At 41.3% G+C, this 13,528-nt stretch overlaps 1 protein-coding gene across 4 annotated transcripts; it reads right to left on the reverse strand.

Moving 5' to 3' along the window:
* Positions 1-41: 41 nt before the first annotated feature.
* On the reverse strand, positions 42-3,657 carry LOC131334319 (large ribosomal subunit protein uL2mz). 4 transcript variants are annotated; one of them, XM_058369274.1, is made up of 3 exons: positions 3,465-3,657; positions 1,641-1,691; positions 42-1,276 (listed from the first exon to the last, which is right to left on the reverse strand). In XM_058369274.1, the coding sequence occupies exon 3, from the start codon at positions 1,219-1,221 to the stop codon at positions 259-261; it is 963 nt and encodes a 320-aa protein (XP_058225257.1). In that variant the 5' UTR covers positions 1,222-1,276; positions 1,641-1,691; positions 3,465-3,657; the 3' UTR covers positions 42-258. The 4 variants fall into 4 exon arrangements, with proteins under 4 accessions (XP_058225257.1, XP_058225256.1, XP_058225255.1 ...); XM_058369273.1 differs by lacking the exon at positions 1,641-1,691 and adding an exon at positions 1,990-2,052; XM_058369272.1 differs by lacking the exon at positions 1,641-1,691 and adding an exon at positions 2,869-2,906.
* Positions 3,658-13,528: the final 9,871 nt, after the last annotated feature.

Genomic DNA, 13,528 nt, shown 5'->3' on the forward strand with positions numbered 1-13,528 from the left:
CCGAATAGCAAGGTGAGAGACATGGCCAAAATGGCCACTGATGAACTTGTCCAAACCGCACATAATTTCATAGGAGAAACGGGAAAAACAAAAACAGTTTCAAACAAAGAAGAATTCAAACTAATAGAAGTTGTCAGGAAAAACACTCCCTAGAAATTCCTTGGCAATAACAACTCCATCCAGCAATTGTTGAGTTCTTTGCCATTACCAACTGATTATTATATGGAATCATTGACTAATAGTCTGGTAATTTTCCAATTAGTTGCTGGTCGGAGGTTTAGACCAATCGCAATTCATCACCATCTTGCCCGCTTCCAATTGATGACTGGCTATTATATAAGTGACAGGTGCACGATCGACTTTGCACCTTCCATCCTTCGTCGGCAAGCTACTTTGATCCGTCTTCAGCTTTGATTCGTTATGCTCAGCAGCTCCAACAAGTCCGTCAGTCTCTTGCCCCCTAAAACTCTGCCAAGAAAGCGCTGCTTTACGTTTGATCCTATGTGCCCATTGAATGCTATGGGTTGCCCACTTTCGGATCTCGCAAAGAGAAAACGTGTTTTTCCCTCTGACTTTCTCTCTCATTCGCGGAGCAAAGAAAGCGGGCTTTGCCCCAGCTACCGCTATCCTTGGGAAACCAAAAGAGCTACTGAAGGAAAGAGGTGCAATCTCTCCCATGGCCTTTGGAGAGGAGAGGGCAGAGAAGAAAACATCCTTCGCGCAAGTTTTTTGGCTTCCTGGGCCCTTACCAGTAAAGGGGCCTTTCGACCAAGGAGGCATTCCGGTAGGAAGGCCAACCACTGCATAACCCTCCATCAGTCCAGGAGAGAAGGAAGCTACCTTTCTTTGATCCACCTTCCCAGGCAGGGAAGAAAACGAAAATGGACCGCGGATGGTGGTCGTGGTAGGTTCGAGGATCTTACGCGGTGCTGGTGGAGCGAACTCTTCTATCATGTTGCATTTCCTCTGGCGGCCTTGCTGTACCCCCTCGATCCATCGTACTAGAGCGATTCGAGAGGAACGATTAGGGTCATATTCTATCCTTTCTACAATGCCTATAGACGAAGTGCTTCGTTTCAGATCAATGCTTCGCTGCAATCGCTTCGCTCCACCCCCTCGGTGGAAAATCGTAATATGCCCTGAGGAATTCCTTCCAGCAGACTTCGATGAACTCAAAATGAATTGTCTAAGTGCTCTCCCCTTTGACGAGCTGCAAGTCATATTGGCGTTGCATACAGCAGTAGACTTGTCAAGTTCTGTATATTTGTGCTAATTTCTGCACATGTAACCATAAATACAGGTTTAATTAGGAAATCACATTTTCATTCTAATTAATCGATTAAGTAGATTAGGTGTATAAGCGCAAAATAAAGGTGGCAAAGTTACATTTGCATTCACCACACACCAAAAAACTCTTTTCTACAATAGACCTTTAATGACAAAGATAATGATACTAAACTACAAATCTAAGAAGTTAGAAAACCAGTATGTTTTATGAAATACATATAATTATTGACTTGGGATTGACCATTTTGGGTTTTGGAGAACTTAGGACCGAAAATACGATTTGGTTTTTTGAGAAGTTGAGAACTTTGGGCTCAAAAACCGGTCTTATGAAATACAAAATTGAACAGATCGACCTGAGAACTTTGGCCTTGGGTTTTTGAGAACTTTGGCTCAAGAATTGGTTTCTGAAAACACAAAAGCAAACGCAGTCAACTTGATTTTTCAAGAGGACAGTGTATGCCACAAACTCTAATCAAGTTTAAAACATCTGCTTTTTTATGACATGCACAAGAACAACAAACTAAAAAATTCAAATATTTTTACTAAGCTATACCTACATCAAAGATATTCAAATGAAAGAAGCGTAACATAACAGAATAGTGAAACCAAATACATTGCTTGCAACTTTAACTCATTCAGCTTCCAACAAGTGGTGCATATGAGAATTAAAAGACTCTAGATTGGTAGAAATAACTTTATCACCTTAACAACTTCCTATGAGCACATCTCTATAGTACTCCAATAATTCATCAAACGATTGAAATCCTATAATGCAATGAGTTAAAGCCCCCATGGTAGAAGTTAGAACAAAAGAGTCAAGTGAGGACAGTTTCACAACATCAAATGTGAATACAACCATTCAAGATATTAGAAAAACCTCATAACTTATTTTGATATCTGTAGTAATCTTCCCAAGGACCCAAACTGGCAAAAAAAAAATATAGTTCAAAGAATCGGAATCAGCACCAGGAATTTCAGCTAGGGCTGCCATCAAATTGAAGGTTAACTTAAATGCTAGATTCCAACAGAAGCTTAACCATCAAAGTTGGTGAATACTTTGGGAAATAAATTTTTAGACAAACAATCAACTTCCAACAACAAGACTTGCCATTAGCCCTTTTGTACAAAGGGATGTCATGGAAACCGCTTGCCATTAACCCTTTTGTACAAAGCTGCATAAAATAAAGTTCGTTTTCCGGTGGATAAACCAAGATGGTGCGATGGCCTCTTCAACAGCAAGGACAGACCCACATGGCTGTTGAGGACCTTGAGGACACAAATTGTGTGAGAGAGGTTGTGTAGCAGTTACACAAAAGAGGATTGAATGTGATAGAGATGTGGCATACTGGGCCTTCTAATAATCAAATTCAAAAGACGATAGTAGTTCAAAGAAAAACGCAGCAAATCTTTTAATTCCTCACTAGAAGAGAGTGAATCTATATTTTTCTACCATGAGTAGAGGATTTTGTATCAACAAAACTCAATACAGACAGCGGTCTCGTATAGCCAACCCCCTAATTTCTGCAATTTCCCCAAATTTTAAAACCCTAATAACTCACGTACACACACACACAGAGATACCTTGGTGGTTGTCGTGTTCGTCGTTCTTCTTCCTCGATCTGTTCAAAAACCCTAATTTGTGAGAGCAAGGTTCTGAATACCGTACTAGCCATGTTACCGGCTTTCCTACTGGTATGATACGTACCGGTATTGGTCAAATACCAGGTACCGTTTCGGATTAACCGTAATTACAATTATATCTCATATAATTATAACTCAAAAAAATTCTCCATACCATGCAATTCATCATAAAATCTGACAAAACACATGCAAAGTAACTTAATTGTGTATAGTGATCTATTCGTTACAAGTTTCAGTCTGTATAGTGAAAAACATTCAGTGAGAGAGAGAGAGAGAGAGAGAGAGAGAGAGAGAGAGAGAGAGAGAGAGAGAGAGAGAGAGAGAGAGACGCAGTGTGGCATTCGGCATGTGTTGGCTATTGGTTGTTCAGAACCGATTGAATGGGGTGTTCAAATTGAAGAGTAGAACACGTACATATTAATTATCAATGCATACATACATCAAACTGGGTGTTCAAAATCAAAAATCAAACTTGGTTTAACAGTGTACACGTCGACCAAATAGAGTGTTAGAAAATTGGAGCCTGGAGGGAATACCTTCGGTTGAGGGTGGCTCAGATCCCGGCGGGCAGCGGGGACTAGCTGCGCTGCACCGACTTCACCGTGGATGAGATTTGACGGCGACAAGCTGGAGATGAGGTGAAAATGGGAACAACTTGAATGGTGAGTGTGAGTGAATCACTGATCGATGTCTGCGTGATTCGGGTTTTAGGGTTATTAGATAGATTAGTTGCAGTATAGATAGATACACCGAATTAGGCCTGTCAATGGACCGGATCCGATCCGGATCCGATCCGAAAAATCCGATCCGGATCCGGATCCGAATCCGATAACATCGATCCGATAATCCGATAATCCGGATCCGGTAATTCAATACGGATCCGGATCGGATCCGGATCGGATCGGATTAAATCCGTTATCAATCCGAATCCGAACTTTATTTTTTTTTTAAATTTTAATTTTTTTAAAAAAAATAGTAAAATTTTTATTTTGAAAAAAAAATGTTTAAGAAGTTGTATTTTTATTTTTATTTTAAATTTTTTAAATTTTTTTTCGGAAAATAATTTTTTTTTGAAAAAAAAAATTGTATTTTTTTGAAAAAAATATTTTTTTTTGGCTAAAATTTTTGAAGTAAAAAAAGTTTTCGGATCGGATTCGGATTTTCGGATCGGATCCGGATTTTTCGGATTCGGATCCGGATTTTCCCTATCGGATTTGAGTCTTATCGGATCCGGATCGGATTGTGTCTTATCGGATCCGGATCCGGATCTGTCGGATCCGGATCGGATCCAGCCCATTGACAGGCCTACACCGAATTGAGGTGCAAATACGGTTTTAGGACTTAATTTGGACATTATTACAAAATGACCCAGCATTGCAAAAAAAAAACCGGCCGGAATTTCCGGTTAGAGCATGAATCTCGCCCGGTATTTACCAAAAGGGCTGGTACCGAGCGGTATTGGGACCGGTACGGTATTGGAGGGTCATGGTAACATTTACTCGTCAATCTGGTATGTACCGGTCGATATCGGCCAGTACGAAACAGTATTCATAACCTTGTGTTAGAGATTCTGAGAAACAGAGAGAGACCTTTCGTTGCTTCGATCTTCTTCTTCGTCGTTTCAGTCTTCCTCTTCTTCATGTTCATCTTCTCTCTCGCTGTGCGCGTCTGGAACGAATGAACAGGAAAGAGGGCCGGACGCACTTGGGTTTTCTGTTAAACAGTAACCCGCAAAATGATTTTACCGGACCCAACCCCCCATTTTGATATGAGTGTTGCTATATGTACCGAAAAGGGGGGAGGGATTTCGTACCGACGGCCGCCGGTAGACCGTCTTCGGCCACCGGATGGCCAATTCGAGCCGTTCAAAAATTCTAAAAAAAAAAACCGAGGGGCCGTTCACGGGAATCAATGGCATCCGAGGTGTGTAGGGTGACACGAAAAGGGGTACTCCGATCAAGCACCCTACACACCTCGGATGCCATTGATTCCAGCGTACGGCCTCTCGGTTTTTTTTTTTTAAATTTTTGGACGGCTCGGATTGGCTGTCCGGTGGCCGGAGACGGCCCACAGGCGGCCGTCGGTAAGAAATCCCTCCCCCCTTTTCGGTACCTCTATCATTTCCATTTTGATATACATATACATATATCAGTAATGCTATTGGTACATATTATACAGCGCGTACAAACCCTTTCGGGCTTGTTTTGAGTTTCAAAAAAAGAAATCGGAGCGGCTCATTTAATTTAAAGTACTTTGCTTACGGTCCCTACAAATAATAAGCTCAATCTGGTATCGGTTAGTGCGTCTACGAAACGTCCAACTTTGTTCCAGAATTCAGGCTTGGATTTTAAAGCAAAGTGTAAACACCTTTATCGATACTGAGCTTATTTTTTGTAAATACCATAAATAAAGTATTTTAAACAAAATGAGCAGTTTCGATCCTTTTTTTGCGACCCAAAACGGGTCCACAAAGAGTTTGTACGCACTGGTACAAATTATATATCCATACCATTATCATTTTTGTATATGGAGGAATTTTCAAGTGAGGGATCCCTCATTTTAACAGGACTTTTATTTTCTGATCAAATTTTGAAAATCCGAACCGTTCAATGTGTGCAAAACGTAATTTTAAGGGTCCTCGCAAGAAATCAGCAAAAAAAATGACCAGGAAAGGCGTCATCCGAGCAGTTTTTTTGAACCGTTCAATGAAAACTGCTCGGGTGAAGCCCTTCCCGGTCTTTTTTTTGCTGATTTCTCGCGGAGACCCTTAAAATCACGTTCTGATCACTTTGAGCGGCTCGGATTATCGAAATTCAATCGGAAAGGGGAGTCCCGCATTTTAATAAAATAAGAAATCCCTCACCGAAATATGACTCCTTATATATATATACACACACACACTCTAAGGCTCCCATAAAGGAGATCAGAACTTAGGCTCAATCGACGATCTCATCGATCATCGGTCGTTTGATTGCTAACTCGGCTTAGGGTTCTCAGGTTTACGTCTCTCGCTCTCTCTTAGTAACCCACAGACGAGAGAAGGACGAAAGAAACGTGTAGCAGGCTTTTCTTCAGAGACCCTGTCACCACCAAGCAGTTTTACAATAAAGCCCCCAAAGAAGAAGACAAAACAAAGACAAATTGCACTGGCGAACAGGACACATACGGAAAACGGCAAAAATCCAAAAACCTCTTTAAGTAAAATTTAAATAACAACTACAGTACATAAACAGTACCCATTTTAGCTGTGGAAAGTCAAAATTGCCCCTGTTCAATAGCCTTGAGACTCCCCAATTAGGGGGCAAAATTGGAAAAATAGCCAAATCGTTTTAAGCATCACCATCCTCTATTAGGGCCAAGGGCAGGATATATATTTTATGAAATGGAATTTTTGGGGGGTTATAATCTTTTGAAATGATGGTAAAAGTGATCAATATTATAGGAGTGGCCAAGTGGGACCCACCTTGATTAATATTTGAAAAACAACTAAGCAATAATCCTCATCTTTTAGGAACAAAGAATGTAATTTATGTTGATTACAATAAGACACAATTTAATATTTTACTTTTTAGATTTCTCTCGTCATAACGAAGCAATAATCTTTAAAAAATTGACGAAAAATCAACAAATGCAAAAACAATTTAAATAAGGACAAAAAAATAAGTCATTTGAATTATTAAGCCAAACAACCCTGTAATGGTAGTTTATATTGATTACAGATACAAATTGCACGATTCATATGCCTAAAGTAGGAAAAACGACTAATAAATAATCAAAAAACAAAACCTAAGAAATTACACAAAAAATTCGAAGCAAAAATAACAAACAATTGTTATGAACCCAAAATAATTCTGAAAAAGTAATGCAATGAAAATAAGGGTTAGCCTTGTGGTTAAGGTGTGAAATTTAATTGAGGTTTCCTTTCTTCTAGGTTTCGGTTTGAAACTTTCCAAGTGCTCTCGACACTTGTAGTGCAAGTCTATAGGAAGCTTTCCCGGCTTTAAAATATATGGGTCTTCCTTATATAGGATGTGTTTTCTATTATTCGTCTTTTCTGAGTTTTTATTAAATTCACGTGACTCGAATTGATGATAGCGACACTGTGAGTCGGCTATAATTCAGCGTAAGAAAACAACACTGTGAGTCGGATTCTACTTCAACTTCTCGAGTCTCGACATTAATGGCAGCAACATCTTTGTTTGCATTTGCCATACTTTTAGTTTTGCAGCCAACAAACACTTACTGCACTATACTTTTCTTGCACTGAATGTGAGCCGTTGAACCAAATTCTGTTCTTCATTTAAATACCATCAAACAACACTGTGAGTTAGTGCCGGGTGAGTATCACGTGATGTCTGCTCGACGCATCTTGGCCGTCCATTTCGGTTTTGGATGGCTCGGATTTGGAGAGAGAAAGAGGAGAGAGAGTGGTGGGGTGAGAGAAGAAAGAGGGTTTTAATCTGGGCCGTCCAACACATTTTTGGATGGCCCGGATGCATTGCTCAAGGATCACGTGGGCTCGGCCACATGGTACACATCCGGTACACAAAAATTTAGCCAGGGCGGTTGGCTCACTAGTTTGTCATATTAAGCCAGGGCGGTTGGCTTGGATTAAAAGCCTGAGATTCAGGAGCTAGTATGCTTTTTTCTAAGATTTCAAGCTTGAACCCTATCAAAAGTTATACATCAACTACGTAGAGTCTTGGTCCTTCTTTCTGATGAGCTAGTGAACGGTGAATTGGTCTCGTAAATTAGTCGAGACGTGCATAAGCTATTATTCGTCTTTTCTGAGTTTTTGTTAGATTCACGTTTTATTTTTTGGATCAATCATCTGTCTCAACGAGAGTGAATCTAAATAGAAGCAAAATAAATTATGACCAAAAGCAAAAAAACAAAATCTCAAAAGACGGAAAAATGCCAAACAACTGGTAGTATTTTTTTACTCAGAAATCCTATTGGTACCGACGGGTACCATAGGGAAAATGTACCGACGGCCACCGGACGGCCGTCTCCGGCCACCGGACGGCCGATCCGAGCCGTCCAAAAATTTTAAAAAATAAAACCGAGTGGGCCCATGCGAGAATCAATGGCATCCGAGGTGTGTAGGGTACTTGATCCGAGCACCCCTTTTTCGTGTATATTTGTATATACGTGTATATACACGAAAAAAGGGTGCTCGGATCAAGTACCCTACACACCTCGGATGCCATTGATTCTCGCGTAGGCCCACTCGGTTTTATTTTTTAAAATTTTTGGACGGCTCGGATCGGCCGTCCGGTGGCCGTCGGTACATTTTCTCTCCCCCATGGTCGGTACATGTAGCACAACTCTTTTTTACTAACGTATCGTCTTATATGAACTTCTTTCAACTTCAATCTGCATTTTCATACTTCTCTATGACTTCTCTCGTAGAAACGTATAATTAATCAAAAAAACGCGCATAACTTAATCCACATACTCCAAAAATAAATACTTACTTTAATTTTGGTGCAACAAACTCTTGCTACATTTGTTTCTTACGCTGAATGATAGCCGCCGAAGGAAATTTGGGTCATTTAATAATCATCAACGCCAAGTTGAGTGACCGAGTAGGATTCTACTGTACTTCACTAAGTTCTCGACATTAATGGCAGCAACGTCTTGCTCCACTGTACTTTTCTTGCACTGAATTGTGAGCCGTTGAATCAAATTCTGTACTCATTTCAATGTCATCAAACGGACAACACTGTGTGAGTCGGATTCTACTGTTGGGAATGCCTTGTTTATGCCTTGTATTCTTTAGTCCCACATTGGTTAACTATGTTGCTCCTATTTATGTAGCCTATTATAAATAGGGCTTTTGGGGAACTTCTATGGTATCCTTTTTTGGGCTGTCATATTGGTGGCCTTTCTAGACGAGTTACGGATCATAGCCGGCTCTTTGTATCTCTTCTTCACGTTGGTTAGTGAATCCTCTCTCTCCTCGCCCGTGGACGTACCCAATTTGGGGAACCACGTATATCTTGTGTCTTTGTGATTTCTTGTTTAGTTTTCAATTTCTCGTTCTTAGCTTGCATTCATAGCGTTCGTTACAACAAACTGGTATCAGAGCCTTAGGTTGCAAAAACTAGGGTTTCGTTTCCGATTGTGGCTATGGCGGCTAAATTTGAGATTGCGAAGTTTGATGGGCAGAGCAGCAGTTTCAGTCTTTGGAGAGTAAAGATGAAGGCTTTGTTAACCCAACAAGGATTGCACAAGGCTTTGTCAGGCAAGACTAGTTCTGGAATTAAAGAGGAAGATTGGGATGATACGGATGCCAAAGCTCTGAGTTCTATTCAGTTGAGTCTGGCAGATGATGTTCTTCGCGAGGTGGAAGAAGAAACTTCAGCAGCAGGAATTTGGCTGAAGTTGGAAGGCATATATATGACGAAGTCGCTCACCAACAGGTTATATCTCAAACAACGTCTTTATACGTTTCGTATGCGAGAAGGTATACCTGTTAAAGATCATTTAGACGAGTTCAACCGTATTATTATGGATCTGAAAAATATTGATAGTAAAATTGAGGATGAGGACCAAGCCCTAATTTTGCTATGTTCTTTACCACTTTCGTATGAGCACTTTGTTACAACCCTATTGTATGGCAAAGACACGATATCCATGGAGGATGTTAAGGCCAGCCTATATTCGAAAGAATTGAGGAAAAAAGTGTCAGGTGAGGGTGATGCCCATGCGGAGGGTTTATTTGTTAGGGGAAGAACAACAGAAAGGGTGGAGTCGAGTAATAGGGGAAGATCCAAGTCATCAGGTAAGAAGAAGGGAAAGTGTAATTATTGCAAGAAACCCGGGCACTGGAAAAGTGACTGTTTAAAACTCAAAGAGAAGGAAAAAGAAGACCAGAAAGGGGGTAAAGTAATTGCTGGAATTGCTGAAAGTTCAGATGAGTCAGATAATGTGTTATCAGTTACAGAGGGCGATTCTCGCTCTAATACCGAGTGGATTCTAGATTCTGGATGTTCATACCATATGTGTCCGCATAGAGAGTGGTTTTCTACTTATGAGGCGGTCAATGGTGGTACAGTTTTGATGGGCAACAACATGGCCTGTAAGACTGTTGGTTCAGGAACGATTCAGCTTAGGATGCATGACGGTATTGTTAGGACTTTATCTGAGGTTCGACATGTTCCGGATTTGAAGAAAAATCTTATATCCCTGGGTGCTCTTGATTCTCATGGTTGCAAATTCCTCGGTGAAGGTGGAGTTTTGAAAGTCTCAAGGGGTGCATTAGTACTGATGAAGGGTCAAAAGCGTGGTAACCTTTATACACTCCAGGGCAGTACAGTTTTAGGTGCTGCAGCAACGGTTGCTTCATCCAAGGTTTCAGATTCAGACTTGACTCGTTTGTGGCATATGCGCCTTGGGCATATGAGCGAGAGGGGGATGACGGTTTTGAGCAAACAGGGTTTGCTATGTGGCCAGAAAATTGAGAAGCTGGATTTCTGTGAGCATTGTGTTTACGGCAAGCAGTGCAGGGTAAAATTCAGTACAGCTGTTCATCGCACCAAAGGCACGGTGGATTATTTTCACTCGGATCTTTGGGGTCCCGCAGAGGTAACTTCTAAAGGTGGTTTTCGATATTTTATGAGTATTATAGATGATTTCTCTCGTAAAGTTTGGGTGTATATGTTGAAACATAAGAGTGACGCCTTTAATACATTCAAACAGTTTAAAACTTTGATTGAGAATCAGACTGGTAAGAAAATAAAACGTTTGAGAACTGACAATGGTATGGAGTTTTGTCTTGGTGAGTTTGATAGGTTCTGCAGTGATGAGGGCATTGTGAGGCATCACACAGTGAGAAAAACCCCTCAGCAGAATGGTGTGGCTGAACGAATGAACAGGACTCTTTTGGAGAAGGCACGTTGTATGTTGTCCAATTCCGGATTGGGCAAAGAATTTTGGGCTGAAGCCGTTTCCACAACATGCTATTTGGTGAACAGGTCTCCGTCGACTGCTATTGAGTGTAAGACTCCGTTTGAGGTATGGTCAGGTCATCCGGCTGATTATTCTGTGTTGCGTGTTTTTGGGTGTCCAGCTTACGCTCATGTCAATGAGGGTAAATTGGAGCCACGGGCCAAGAAGTGTATTTTCTTGGGTTATGCAGCAGGTGTCAAAGGGTACAGGTTGTGGTGCTCTGATGATTTGAAGTTTTTGATCAGTAGGGATGTGACTTTTGATGAAAATTATCTGATTAAGGGGTCTAAGCAGGTTGATGATACAGTTCAGGAACATAGTGTTCCAAAGCAGGTGGAGTTTATGGGTGAATCTTTCGACTCAGGGAAGAAGCATATTGAGAAGCCAATTGAAGAGGAGTTCAAGAGTTCAGACACAGAGGTTGATGCGTTAGTTGAGCAACCACGCACTATTGCTAAAGATAGGCCAAGGAGGGAGATTCGGCCTCCTGAAAGGTATTCGGCTTATTCTGAGATGGTGGCCTATGCTTTATCAGTTGCTGAGACAGTTGAGTATGAAGAGCCTTCCAGCTATACGGAAGCTATTTCGAGCACTGAGTCTGCACAGTGGTTTGTTGCTATGAATGAGGAGATTGAGTCTCTTCAGAAGAATCAGACATGGGAGTTAGTAGAACCGCTGAAAGGGAAGAGGATTGTTGGATGCAAGTGGATCTTCAAGCGCAAACCAGGTATTCCAGGGGTAGAAGACGCTCGGTTTAAAGCTCGGCTAGTGGCGAAAGGATACAGCCAGAAGGAGGGTGTTGATTACAATGAGGTATTTTCACCAGTTGTAAAACATAGTTCCATTCGCACTATACTTGCTATTGTTGCATGTTATGATCTTGAGTTAGAGCAACTTGATGTCAAAACTGCGTTTTTGCACGGCGAGCTTGAAGAACAGATTTATATGCGTCAGCCTGAGGGATTTGTTGTTTCTGGTAAGGAGGATCACGTTTGTTTACTTCGTAAGTCTTTGTATGGCCTCAAACAATCCCCTAGGCAGTGGTATAAGCGGTTTGATACTTTTATGATAAGCCAGTCATATTCTAGGAGTGAGTATGACAGTTGTGTGTATTTTCGAAAACTTTCAGATGGTTCATTTGTTTATCTACTGTTGTATGTTGATGATATGCTTATTGCTGCCAAGAGTGTATCAGAAATCAACAGGTTGAAACAACAGTTAGGTGGTGAATTTGAGATGAAAGATTTGGGTGCAGCAAAACGTATTTTGGGTATGGAGATTTGCAGAGATCGAGTAGCTGGCAAACTATTTTTGAATCAGAAGTCTTATGTTCTTAAAGTGCTTGAGCGCTTTGCCATGCAGAACTCGAAGCCAGTCAGTACCCCTTTGGCAGCACACTTTCGACTTTCAGCTGAGTTGTCACCACAGTCGGAGGATGAGGAGAAGTATATGTCTCAGGTTCCATATTCATGCGCAGTTGGGAGCCTTATGTACGCCATGGTATGTACTCGTCCTGATATTTCACATGCAGTTAGTGTCGTTAGTCGTTATATGGGGCGTCCAGGAAAGGCACATTGGGAGGCTGTGAAATGGATACTACGGTATTTGTGCGGAACTGCAGGTGTTGGTCTATTGTTTGGGATTGTCAATTCTGGTGATCATGCTGTTGGTTATGTTGATTCGGATTTTGCCGGTGACCACGATAAGAGGAGGTCTCTGACAGGTTATGTCTTTACTCTGTCCGGAAGTGCCATTAGTTGGAAAGCTACTTTACAGGCTACAGTTGCGCTGTCTACAACAGAAGCGGAGTATATGGCCATTGCTGAAGCTGTGAAGGAGGCATTGTGGATGAGAGGTTTGCTTTGTGAGCTTGGTCTTACACAGGGTGTGAGTTCAGTATTTTGTGATTCGCAGAGTGCTATACATTTGACTAAAAATCTGATGTATCATGAGAGGACCAAGCATATCGATGTCAGGTATCACTTCGTTCGGGATATCATCTCACAGAAGCAAGTTGAGGTGAAGAAAGTGGGTACGGCAGATAACCCAGCAGATATGTTGACTAAACCGGTTCCGGTTGCCAAGTTCAAGCATTGCTTGGGCTTGCTTGGTATTTGCAGTTGATCGCCCCTCGGGGGCATTTGGCGAGTGAGAGGTTAGAAGGGGATAGCTATATTTGGTGATTTGGTTCGGTGGAATTCAAGTCAAGGTGGAGAATTGTTGGGAATGCCTTGTTTATGCCTTGTATTCTTTAGTCCCACATTGGTTAACTATGTTGCTCCTATTTATGTAGCCTATTATAAATAGGGCTTTTGGGGAACTTCTATGGTATCCTTTTTTGGGCTGTCATATTGGTGGCCTTTCTAGACGAGTTACGGATCATAGCCGGCTCTTTGTATCTCTTCTTCACGTTGGTTAGTGAATCCTCTCTCTCCTCGCCCGTGGACGTACCCAATTTGGGGAACCACGTATATCTTGTGTCTTTGTGATTTCTTGTTTAGTTTTCAATTTCTCGTTCTTAGCTTGCATTCATAGCGTTCGTTACAACATCTACTTCACTAGTTTGCTCCAACTCATCAACAACACAGTTTGTCATAATTTAGCCCGATCGGTTGGCTCGGGATTAAAGGCTTGAGATTTAGAAGTA

The sequence above is a fragment of the Rhododendron vialii genome, chromosome 7a (genome assembly GCF_030253575.1).
Source record: "Rhododendron vialii isolate Sample 1 chromosome 7a, ASM3025357v1".
NCBI lineage: Eukaryota > Viridiplantae > Streptophyta > Magnoliopsida > Ericales > Ericaceae > Rhododendron > Rhododendron vialii.